The sequence below is a fragment of the Cynara cardunculus genome, assembly GCF_001531365.2.
Source record: "Cynara cardunculus var. scolymus isolate 2C chromosome LG 7, CcrdV1, whole genome shotgun sequence".
Classification (NCBI taxonomy): domain Eukaryota; kingdom Viridiplantae; phylum Streptophyta; class Magnoliopsida; order Asterales; family Asteraceae; genus Cynara; species Cynara cardunculus.
In genome coordinates, this window is record NC_037534.1 from 2,890,553 (window position 1) to 2,903,575 (window position 13,023).

Consider the following 13,023-nt stretch of genomic DNA (forward strand, 5'->3'; position numbering starts at 1 on the left):
CAAAAATATCCTTGCATTAAAATTTTAATTCAAAATTGCCAAAATTATAAATTTTCTAATTTATCTATTGATTTATGATTAATATTGGTTCTCACAGTTTCCATAAACTAATTAGTTCTCATTTGATTAGCCCCTTACATATATATATATATATATATATATTTATTTAAAATTGAATGCAAAGGAAAGTAAGAAGCGGAGGAAGTTAGAAGGAAGAATAGGGAATATCCAAAGGGAATAATACATTTATTGGAAACATAAACAGTGGGTGGGTGTGTTTCCCTCCATCCATTATGCACACTACAAACTACAAACCCCACTCTCTCTCTCTTTTCCCCCCTTCTTCCCCTTTTCATTTTAAATTTTCAATTCCATGTATTTTTATCATATTTAACCAGTTAAACTTATATATGTATATTAAAAAAAAACAGTTTTTAAATTATATTTAACTAGTTAAACGTATAAGAAAGATAAATAACATTTTATTAAATATATTGAATATCTTACTAATATAATTAATATTTAGATTTCTAAAATAGAGTAGCTGTTGAAGTTGTATGTAATTTTTTTTAGAGATTTTAACTTTTTATACTCTATTATAGAAAAACTATAGCATAGCTGTTAAAGATGTTCTAAGTTTGTTTTTATCCTTAAATGTTGTTATTATCATCGAAGACTTTTTATGTTGATGTCTCCATTGTTGATAATAACGTGATAATACATTGATAAATCAAAGACTCCTTATGATGTTCACATAATCACCGAAAAAAATAGGAAAAAAAAAAATTCTATTTAAAGATCATATGTAAACATATAAACCGATGTTACAGATTATTTATATGAGTTTACATATGCATCTTCAAATAAAAAATTTCAATACCTCAATCTATCATTTCCCCTCGTCGATATGAATAACAAAAACAACACCACAATTGAATATACCATTTTTGTATTTAATTAAATAATTTGTATGTGTATATATGTTCTTTTTACAAAAGGAGGGTCAATCAAAATGAGCCAACAACATGCGTTTAGATGATCGACCAAGAGGAGACAACCCCATGAGTTGCCACAAAAGCATCTCAAATATCCCTTTAAAATACCACCATTCATTATAAATATTTCATATATCCATCAATGTGGATACATAAACTCAACCACAATTCAAGAAAATGAAGAACACTCGCTCGTTAGGATGTCACCTCATTCTTCGTGAGTTTTACTTTAATATATATAACAAAGATTATGAGGTGGGTAACATTTCTCTCTCAATAATTAAAGGTAAATTTGTCTTTTTGTTAATTAAAAAGTGTAATAATTACACGTTCCTAAAACTATAAGTCTTTTTATTGTGGATATTTATTTTGAGGGATGGAGGTAGTACTTTTCCATTTTTAGAAAACTGTTAGAGATAAAAAAAAATATTATAAACTCCAAAAACTTCATTTTTCCCATTTTAGAGAAGTGGTCATAGATGCTTTTTTTTATTAACCTGGATATCCAACCAGCTATGCGAGCCGACTAATCCCAGGACAACCACCCGCTTCACGGATAGCCTAGAGTCACCGTATTTGAGTCTTCATAGCCACAAGGGGATTATTATTCCTCATTGGATTTGAATCTGTGACCTCCAGGTATTTTTGACCTTTGAAACTCAGGCTCAAAAACAAATCAGACACCAATCTTGTGGTTATAGATGCTCTTAAAAATGTCTAGTTTGAAAAGAAAATGATGGTAATAAAGGGTATTTTGTTTAAGAGGCAACCACACCAATTGACAAAGGTGGTTTCAAAATGATCCAAATCATGAAGAGAATAACACCACTTATCATTACAACTAAATCTTAATAATCATAATCACTCCTTTTCAAAACTTACATCTAAATGGCATGTTTTCAAAAAGCTCAAATCTAATATATTTACCGTATTATTAATTAAAACGAAGGTTCGGATGAAAACACAACTCTTTTACGAAAACACGATAGCATGTGATACCATACAAAATGAAACCAGGATTGTGCAATGACTTGGTTTGTAACTTAGGTCGTGGCCAAAGTTACCCGACTTCGAATATAACATCACATGTGATATCTGTGTTATCATGTTTTCATAAATTAATGATGTTCTCGTTTAAACCCTAGGTTGCAACCCAAATTGTGCAGGTTTCCATTGTAGTATCACACGTAAAAAGATAGTGTTTTGTTTTTAACCCAACAACAAAATATCAACTCTTAACCATAAGGGTGGTGACCGATTGGTTTGAAACTGGGCTCCAAAGGTCAAAAGTGTCTGGACGAATCCAAAGATGAATAAAAATCCCATTGCGGCCACAGAGATTCAAATGCAGTGACCACAGGTTATCCATGAAACAGGTGGTCGCACTGAGATTAGTCGGCTTGTAGAGCGGATTGGGATAAGAATGGTTAGAAATGGAATAGTGGTATGTGGGACCATCTTATATATCATCCATTATGGTATTAAGGTAGCATTAGTGTCCCAATACAATTGTGAAGGGGTACACCAATTGTGTGTGTGTATGTATATATAATATATATATATATATATATATATATATATATATATATTGTGGGCATATTTTTTATTTATCAAACACTTAATCATCACACACTATATAACATACATAAACAAATAAAAAAGGGGATTATGTATGCTCAAATCAAATCTTAAGAACATAAAAAAACATTTGTCTTTTATTTAAAGTGCAAATATTTGATGTCTTTTACCCTTGTTGACATATGACTTTTGTATTTTTAAAATAATGAAACAATCAATATGTGATTATTCGAATATTCGAACTATATACTGATTTGTAGGTTACTAGAATGTCTCAAGTGGATGGACGTAAAGATTTCGTTTATGTAGGTGTGGTAAAAGTTCTTTTGAAATGTCATATTGGGTGTGAGTCAGATATTTGAAATATTGTTTAGAACTATAAAAGAAACCGGATTTTTGTATCAAAATAAAGGGCAAATTGCATGAAAAAGTAACGTACTTTAACTTGATTTTTATTTTGGGTAACGTACTGTCAAAACTTCCATTTTCATACCTAAGATGTAAAGTTTTAAACATTTAAGTACCCGGGTAACAATGAAGCATTAACCGATTACCATGTTGATGTTGCGATTGATGTGGTATCCAACTCGGTATTATTTGTTGAAGCATTAACCGGATACCACATATCAGCATGATAATCGGTTAAAGCTTCAACAAGAGCACCGAACAAAATACGGTGGTATTTGAGTGAATGTAAGGCGGGGGCATATTTCCACATTCACCCGACTTGTAAAGCCTAAAGTTTACGATAACATACTATCCATAACTTATAAATAAACTTAAAATCACAGTGAATTTTTTTATTACTGCCACATAACCTAACATTTTAATGAGGTAATTCTAACTCAAGATCGATGTGGGGGCAAATAACACCCTGAAGTTTACATTTGATAACCCAATTGCCCCATCATGGATTACGTAATCCCACATCAACAGTGATTTTATCAGGTTCTTTTAACTTACTGAAATCCTTACATACTTAGTTATAATCAGTTCTTTTTGGTATTATCACACTAAGCATAAAAAATAACAAGTGGGTATGATGGACACACATGTCTCCCACTTAAGTAGTTGAAATTGAAACGTTTTCTCATGGTTTTGAAGTTCACGGTTTTAGAATCGTTTAAAATAGACCGATTTCAACGAGGAAAAAAACACACGATATAATTATGTTTTGGACAATTCATAAATTCAAGTTTCCTCATCCACCAACCCAATAAAACCCTTTCTAAACTTTAATCATCATCATACACTAGTTTTGGCTTTTTAATTTTAGGCACTAAATTATGATCACGTTTCGAAATAACGTTACAGTCTTATACATAACATTTTATTGGGACGTATTCATAACAGGGTACAAAAAAGTTGGACGTAAAATCTTTACATTTTATTTAAAGGGTTGTTTACCCAAATGCTTACCCGATAAGTGTTTATCTGTAGGAGTCAACACTATAATTCACCTTGATGCGTAAAATTTTAGTACATCAAAACGTATCGAATGCAACAATTTACCGGGTAAGCACTTGCTTGTGTAAGAGTCGTCATCTTCACTTACCGGGTAAGACTCTACATCCTTCTCATTGCTCTTATCCGGTAAGATTATTGGCCCTTGTCATGTTCATCCGATGAAGAAATTTATTCGGTAAACATTTACCAAACATTTACCAAACAAGCGTTTAGTAAACGACCCCTAAGTCTTGTAATTTTATTTCAACTCAAACTTCTATTTTGATGAAACATAAAAAATCAAAAAGTAACTTAAACAAAATAAAAATATTTATTTAGGTTTGAATCAATACCAGCCAAAGCAATTTGGCTATGAAGTTTCACCTGCAATTGGAGCGTGGATCTATGAAGGCCCAAACGGGATCTCGTGCACCCGTTTAACTAATTTTTGCAAGTATAATTTTTTGGGGTATGAAAAGTGCATCTGCTAATCTTTAAAAGGTGCTCTACAATATCAGAAAATACAATGAATATCAACCAAAAAACCGAAAATAAATCCTTGGAAACCAACCAAAAAACTTTAAAAAAATCTCTCTAAATCAATCAAAAACTAAAAAATAAAATAAATTAAAAAAAATCCCTCGAAATGGTAGAATTCCGCTAAAAATATATTGTTCAACTTTGCAGCCCTTTGATCCATCTTAAAGATGCACATGTTTGATAAAATTTGGTTAACTAAAAATAAATTGTTACAAGAAATAGTTGTACCTATAAGTATAACCTTTCGAAGTGTGTGTGTGTATATATATATATATATATATATATATATATATATATAGGGTTGGGTTCACGTGAGCGTGAGACCCGTAAGACCAATTTATGTTCATTGATCAACTTTATAAGCTAATGATCTAATGGTCTAAAGTTGCACAAGAGCAATTTTGTGATTATTGAGAAATCTCATGGCCTTTTTGTGATTATAAATGTTCAGATTATAGAGATAATACAAGGGTTGAGAATTGGTCTTACAGGTCTCACAAAAATCATTGTTCTCACATGATTCAAAATGTGTATATATATATATATATATACATAAATGTATATATTGTATTATAAAAAGTATTGTGATGATAAATTAGGAAAAAGAAATGAGAATGGTAGAAAAGAGTACAAATGTGTGGACTAGATTGTTATACAAAAGAAGTTTTAAAAAGAACTTTATCAAAAAATAAAAATGCAAGGACTACTTTTGAAAATTATGCCTCCACTTCTATTTTTTATGCCAAATTAAGAAACTCCTTTCTTATCGTCGACAGGCCGCCACGTCTACCAACAATTTGCATGTATTTTGATTTGATTTTTATTTTATGTAAAACTGAAATATTTTCAGGTGAATCTTAGGGGTTATTTGTTTACTTCTTAATAGTTTCATTAAAAGACAATATTTGAATCGTTAAAAGATGAATCTTGTTTGACAAAAGAAAAACTGTTTCTTAAAGGTTCTAAAACCCTCTGAATGATTTTGTATCTTGGATCTCTTTTAACCATTAAGAGCCCTAATTTCATGGTACACAATTACCAAACAATTATATTTCATTTTGCAGTATATCATGAGAGTCTCTTAATCATTCTGACAGCTTAATCATTCTGCACCAAACTATTCAGCAATTGTCAAACAGCCCCTTAGACATACGGCTCAGTTTGTCGTGCAAAAAAATTTAATTTTGAAAATGCTATAAGGGTACTCGTGTAATTCAGCGAGATACATTTCGATTCTAATGTTTCATTTTATTTTTTATCTCTGTCGATATAATAATATAATTTTATGTGGTTATAAGAAATCGATAATGTTTTTATTTTTAAATATATAATATATATATATATATGTATATATATATATATATTGATATTAGTATCAAATTAACTATTTAAAAGTTCTCATTTTTATTATAATTAATTTTGATTTAATAACAAAGTAATTTAATTTTGATTTAATAACATAATTTTTATAAAGATATTAATTAAGCATTATAATACAACTCAATGATTATTGTAAATATATTCAAAAAAATTCATATTTACAATGAGATATTTATCATATATTTGAGTATATTTATCTGCACTTAGTTACATAAATTCAAACAAGTAGTTTTAATAAGTTATATATACATACAATTTTACTTGTAATCAATGATTTTTAAGTAACATAAATCAAAAAACAGTACTTAATGAATAAAAAAATTATTTTTAATAATTCTTACCAAATACTTTATAATATAGTATAAACTTTAACATTGAACTTTTCTTAGAGGCATTGACGATACTTTTCAAATGATGTATTTTTTTAAAAAATTATGTATTATTTAAATGTATTTTAATTAATATATTATAAATTATTTAATATGATAAATTTTATAAAATGGAGAAAACAAGAAAAGCTAAAAAAGAATAAATAAAAATTAATATATAAAGATATAAAACGTGACATTAAAATCAATATCTAAAGAAAAAAAAGTCAAGGAGGATTGGGTAAAAAAATGGTCAAAAACGAGAAACAGTATTCTAAATGTGGTCAGCTTAAATAAATGTGACGTAAAAGAAGAATCGAGAAAACAGTAAGAGATGTGGTAAATTCTCTAAATTTGGAGAAGTTATTAAAAATAACTTTTTTTTAAGGAAAATGATTTTTTATTATTTTCAGCGACATAAATCCTTTAAATAAATGTTTAGGAGATGACAATAATACTTTATTAATTATATTTAATATTTTAATAATATAATTAATGTTTTAATGTATTCAAAACGAAAAGTATTGGAGTTATATGTAATTTTATTTATTACTGATTTTGAATTGTCGTTTTCTACTTTGAAATTTTTGAACAATTTGTTGGACTTGCTCTGAGTTTGCATAGATGTTAGCGAAAATGAGAATGCTTTTAGCGATCGCGTATGAAGTCGTGTACTGCTTCTATTCAGGTTGACATGATCAACTCAGCGATACCAGATAAAATTAGCATTCATTATTTTGTACTGATTCTAAAAATATGAATATGGGCTTTGTTATTAAGGCTTTAAATGAATTTCTTTTTCATCAATAACCGTTACAAAATAATTGATAATATTATTTTTGAATTTTTAGAGTATAGAAAACCCTTTCTTTAATTTATTCATCCAATGTCTGATTATTCATTTAAATTAACGAAAAATTACATTAAAATATAATCAACTTTCACCTAATTCCTATTTTGGGGAACCAACTTTCAAAATCGTCGTTTTGGGGAACCAATTTGCATCTGATTACTATTTTAGGGAACCAACTTTCAAAATCGTCATTTTGGAGAACCAACTTGCACCTGATTTCTATTTTGGGGAACCAACTTGCAAAATAATTATAGAAAAATAACTAAAATTCGTTTTTTTCAGAAATTAATGCAATAAAATCTATTTTTCATTTCAAAACTCGTTTTTTTAATTCAGATATCAAATTGAACATATAAAAAAACTCCAAATTACCACAATAAAAATTATTTTTTTACTAATGTAAAAAAAAATCAATTTAATAGAAAAAAATTAATTGATAAAATAAAAAAAGAAATATTAAATATCACATTCAAGATTTTTATATCTAACCATTTGCATCAATTAATTTTTTTTATTAAATTGGTTTTTTTTGCATTAGTAAAAAACAATTTTTATTGTGGTAACTTGGATTTTTTTTTTAAATGTTCAAGTTGATATCTGAATTAAAAAAACAAGATTTGAAATGAAAAATAGATTTTATTGCATTAATTTTTGGAAAAAAAAGGAATTTTAGTAATTTTTCTATAATTATTTTGCAATTTGGTTTCCCAAAGTAGAAATCAGGTGCAAGTTGGTTCCCCAAAATAACGATTTTGAAAGTTGGTTCCCCAAAATAGGAATCAGGTCCAAGTTGGTTCCCCAAAATAACGATTTTGAAAGTTGGTTCCCCAAAATAGGAATCAGGTGTAAGTTGGTTCCCCAAAATGACGATTTTGAAAGTTGGTTCCTAAAATGACGATTTTGAAAGTTGATTCTCCAAAATAGGAATTATGTGAATTATATGATTTGCTGATAAATATCTCTTTTAGATAAAACGTTAAATAAAATTAGTATTTAGAGTTTAGGATTTTATGAATGTATAAAATTTTATCAGTTTAGCACTGTCTTATAATATATATATATATATAATTAATATGTTGGGTTTACATGATACATGATAAATTGGATTAATACATGTACTTTTGTTATGGTTTTTATTTTATAAACAAAACTGGAATATATTATAATTTTGTAAATAAAAATAAAACTATTATTAATTTTCCTTATATAATTTTTTAAATTGTGTATAAAATGTAACAATTAGTAAGCGCGGTCTATGTGGTTTCCCAAAATTCTTCAGTTTGATCCCTAAGGTTTATGTAATACAAAATTGTCTTTGCCATTTCCAATTTTGCTTGGTTTCGATCCCTCCCACTAACGACTGTCAAAGGAACCCGTTAAGTCAAAGGTATTCTGGACTTTTTCTTATTGTCTTTTTAGAAGATTATAATTTATTAATTATTGAAAATATAGTATATATTATATTACACACACCTACACCTTGTGAACCCCCTTGCTCCGTCGTCGGCCACCCTTTTTCTTTCTCTATACCACCAGTCACCTTCTTGATTGTTCAACTCATATCCTTACAAAAGCCTACCTTTACCCCCACTAAAGAAACACCTATTGTGCTATTTAAAACTCGCCTTATATCCATTCAGACCCTATATGCATCTGCATATAAAAACCACCCCATTTTTATAGAAAACTAACAAGCAACTGTATTCAGAACCTACCCTCTTTGTTATTCAACCGAAAACCAAACCATTGACTTATAATCCATTGTAAAACTTGAACCTTGATCACTATTCACAACAAACGGAAATGATAAATGAGTCTTCTTAAACCTTGAAGAGTTAAGGTCGAAACTCCAACTTTTCTTCTTTAATGTGCATGTGTGGGTTTGGAGGAGGAACCGTAAGAGGTAAGGGTGTCACTAACGGTGGGGTTGGTTTGGGATTTTGGAGGATGCGGTGAAAAAGGAAGTGATGATTGGTTTCTGGGTTAGGCTTTACGATGAGTTTGCCTTTTATAAATCTAGTTTTCTGGGTATAGATAACCGGATATGGTTGTGCTGAACCTGGTTAATGACCGAGAAATGGATGAAGGGTTCACTAATGAGGAGAGGAAAAGGAAAAATTTGACAGAAAAAGGGGTTGCTGCTGGAAAGCATGTGAAAATAGATAGGGAAGGGTTCAGCAGAAAACACGTCAAAAAAAGAGCAGGAAGGGTTCATTGGAAAACATGTTGAAAATGGTTGTTTATGTATAACTATTTTTTATCCGTTTATGTAATTGTATGTAAATATATTATGAGAAAAGACAAAAAGACACAAAGGTCAAAAAGTCAAATATTATATATTTCATTTTTAAATTTTTTTTAATAACAATTAAATAAAAAGTAGGAAAAGACTGAAATACCCCTCCATTTAATGGACGAAAGTTAACAGCCGTTAATGTGAGGGACCAAAACCTGACAAAAATACAAACTGCAACAACAAATTAATATTAAATGAACTCTAGGAACCAAAATAAAAAACTAAGAAAATCTCAGGGATGAAAAATGAAGTTTACTCTTTTCTTTTAATTCTAAATTTAATGAATTCTGAAAAAAGGTTCGTGTGTGCCAGCTGTGCACTGTGGAAAACAGAAAACGCTAAGAAAAAGGCGTCGAGTAGCCGCGTCCCACCGACATTAATACGTTTCATGTTTGCTGCATATCACAATCTCGATTCCTTAACCAATTTCACACACAATCCCACTCTGCCAACAAAATTAATTTAAATTTCATATAAATTATTATTTAAAATAGATACAATTTTAGAAATAAAAAATAATTTTTTTATTAAAACAAATAATTCAACAATATATTTTAAAGTAATGCTTAAAAATACCCAAATATATATATATATATAGTTTTTATTTAATTTAATACAACCTTTTTTAGGTATTATTACGATTTTTTTTTCTATAAATAATAATTAATATAATATATTAGTGTATTTTTTGTAAAATTAAACATTTTATATAATTTAAAAAGAGTTATTTTATATATGAAAACAACTGAACAAGAATACCATCATATTAATCTACAGTTGTTTTTTTCAGACGAAATTAATCATATGTATATATTATAAAACATTAGCTTCGAACTAAATACACGTTGAATCATGAATAATTAAAAAGTTCCCTTGACTTTCTATTCATGTTTAAGGAATATCACAGAGAAAATGATGAAAACCAGTAGTTATTTTGGCTCTATTTGCAGTCTCTATTTCTCTCCTTATGTTTTGTCTTTGATCTTCAAAACAAAAATAAATATGAGAAAACAGGTGGCGGACACCAAATGAACAAAAACAAACTTTTTATGATAAAAAGACAAAAAAGATATATATATATATATATATATAATTATATCATAAAATCTCATGATTTGTGCATTTTTAATATTGATTTTGTTATTTTTTTTAATATTGATCTTTCATCTTAATGTTTATGAATTTATGATTGGTGGAGGAGAACTGATAGTAAAGTTTTCGGTATCGTTCAAGCAATTATGGATAAAAGAATAGATATTTTCTATCTTGAGATTTTTTTTACAAATTTATCAAGATATTCATTGCTAACAAAAAAAAAAACTAGTAAAAATGATAATGGTACAAATTGGGTTCAATTTCTTTTTCGTTATATTACCCTTCCTTATGAGTCAAATCAATTTAAAAACGTCTGATTTAGATACTTACACGTTAAACTTAAGTTCCCATAATTTAATCAACAAAACAGATGTAGACACGAAAAATCATCTGTGTTCCACTTTAATCTGTATTAATTGTTCAAATACTTTCATATACATATATCAGTATACGTTCAATGTTAACTATCAAGATTTTTCGTTTTACAGTCGCGTATAATTTGTTTAGTATTTTCATAAGAACGATATCCGATAATTTTACAACAAAATTAATAAAAATATTTAATTTATTTTGGTTGAAAATATTTAATATTTTTGAATTTGAATTCTATATTCATTGGAGTCTCGTGATCACGCTCAGACTCTGTTTCGGCTTTTTTACCGATAAAGTTTCTTCCTCCGCCGCTGTCGCTGCTTTTTTAAACTCCGACAACTGGCCGGAGAACCCTCCATCGCCGCCATTTGTGGGTGTTTTTGGTCGGAAAAACTTAAAATCAGATTATGAAATGAAATTAAAATGGAATCTTTGGTTCATTCAAACTGGTTGATAAAGTTAAACTCATTTATCTAACATATATATATATATATATATATATTCCCGGAAAACGAAAAAGAAAACAAAATTGGTGGATTCAGACTCAAAATTTTTGTTCCTCGGAGCTCAAGATGATCGGAGAAACGACTAGACTCGTTCAGTTAGAAGCACTGGTGTCGCCGGAGACGTCGGCGGGTGTTGCTAAGTACGTCGGAAGTTCATCTCCGGCCATAATCACGACGACTTTGGGTGTATTATCCGTTCCATCACCACCGTTGTACACCGCCCTTACCGTCTTCTGAGACTCGCCACCACTTTCCATATCTCCACCGACGCCGCCGTCCCCTGATCGGCGCCTCCGTTGTGAGCACGCCAGAATTATCAACGCCACCACTATTAGAGAAAGTATCAGAGTTATCCCGCCGAATAGATAAATCAACGGCGAATCAAACCTCCAAAACGACGACGATTCAGATGAGCCCATTGTTGTGTGTGTTTTGTGTGTGTGTGTTCTTGGTGTTTTTGTGTGTGTGTGTTCTGAAAATTGGGCAGGAGGAAGGAGGAAGATATATAGTGGAACATGTACAACATTTAATGCACAAAGTACAAGTGTGTGAAGAAAAGATAATTAATGGGGTAATGTATTTGAGCCAGGAATAAAGGTTGGATTCTTTTTTATATATAATTTATTTTTTAATTTGTTTTAATAATTATTAATTTTAAGAAGTTTCTTGGTGCTTCACATACATTAATAATGGTAAAGTTAAATTCTAGAAATAATTATTACATAGACTCGAGTATTTTTGTGCATTAAAAGTTGTACCATGTATTGACGGTTTCGGGTCTCGAAAACAATGGTCATAATGAAACCAGTAGAACTTATTGTTGGTTGTTCAAACGAAAATGTCAACATAATGGTGATACTGGTTTCGTCGGAGTTGATTTATAAAAGACATTACTCACTACTGGAAATTTGTTGATTTTAGCAGTGATTTTTTTTGTCAATTAGTGTAACGAACGTTTAGTTTTATATATTTTATACCAATTATAGCAGGTAATCGGTGGATCTTACAAATATTTTTATTGAAAGACAAAAAATTATTAAACCAACAAAAACAACACCCCTAGGCAGGACATAAATGGACTAGATCAGCAATAGTGAAGGGACCCAAACGAATTTTATACTTAAAACCTTAATGAACTGGAGATGTTTCAGTCTATCAGTAAAAAAAGTCTAGGGGCCAAGGCCCCTATGGCCATCCGCCCCTACCCCTACCCCTACAAAGACATATATCAAAGATGGGAAATAACCCAAACCCCGCAAAAACAAACAACCACTAAAACAAACAAAAAACAACGGAACCTCTTGAGATAACAAATGAAGGGAGGGGTCTTATAACTGTAAATGATATATATGTTAAATTATACTGTGATTGTTTATTATGTAAAAGAATATTATATCAGTATCACCCTACGTCGTGTAGGTTAAAACCCCGTTCATGAGGTAAAGTAGGTATGAAATAGAAAGAATTAAACTTGTTTGTATCTAGAAAAACAAAATTGTCCTCATACCAGATAAAAACTAAGGCAATCTTCTTTACTTTGATGCATTTTAAGATAAATAGATCGCACGATGTTGTTTTTTGGTAAATAAGTGTA

The 13,023-nt window shown here is 29.5% G+C and overlaps 1 protein-coding gene across 1 annotated transcript; it reads right to left on the reverse strand.

Moving 5' to 3' along the window:
* Positions 1-11,345: 11,345 nt before the first annotated feature.
* Positions 11,346-11,897, reverse strand: LOC112515927 (protein GLUTAMINE DUMPER 2-like). The gene has a single exon (XM_025122904.1). It carries the CDS (start codon positions 11,846-11,848, stop codon positions 11,522-11,524), a length of 327 nt encoding a protein of 108 aa, XP_024978672.1. The 5' UTR covers positions 11,849-11,897; the 3' UTR covers positions 11,346-11,521.
* Positions 11,898-13,023: the final 1,126 nt, after the last annotated feature.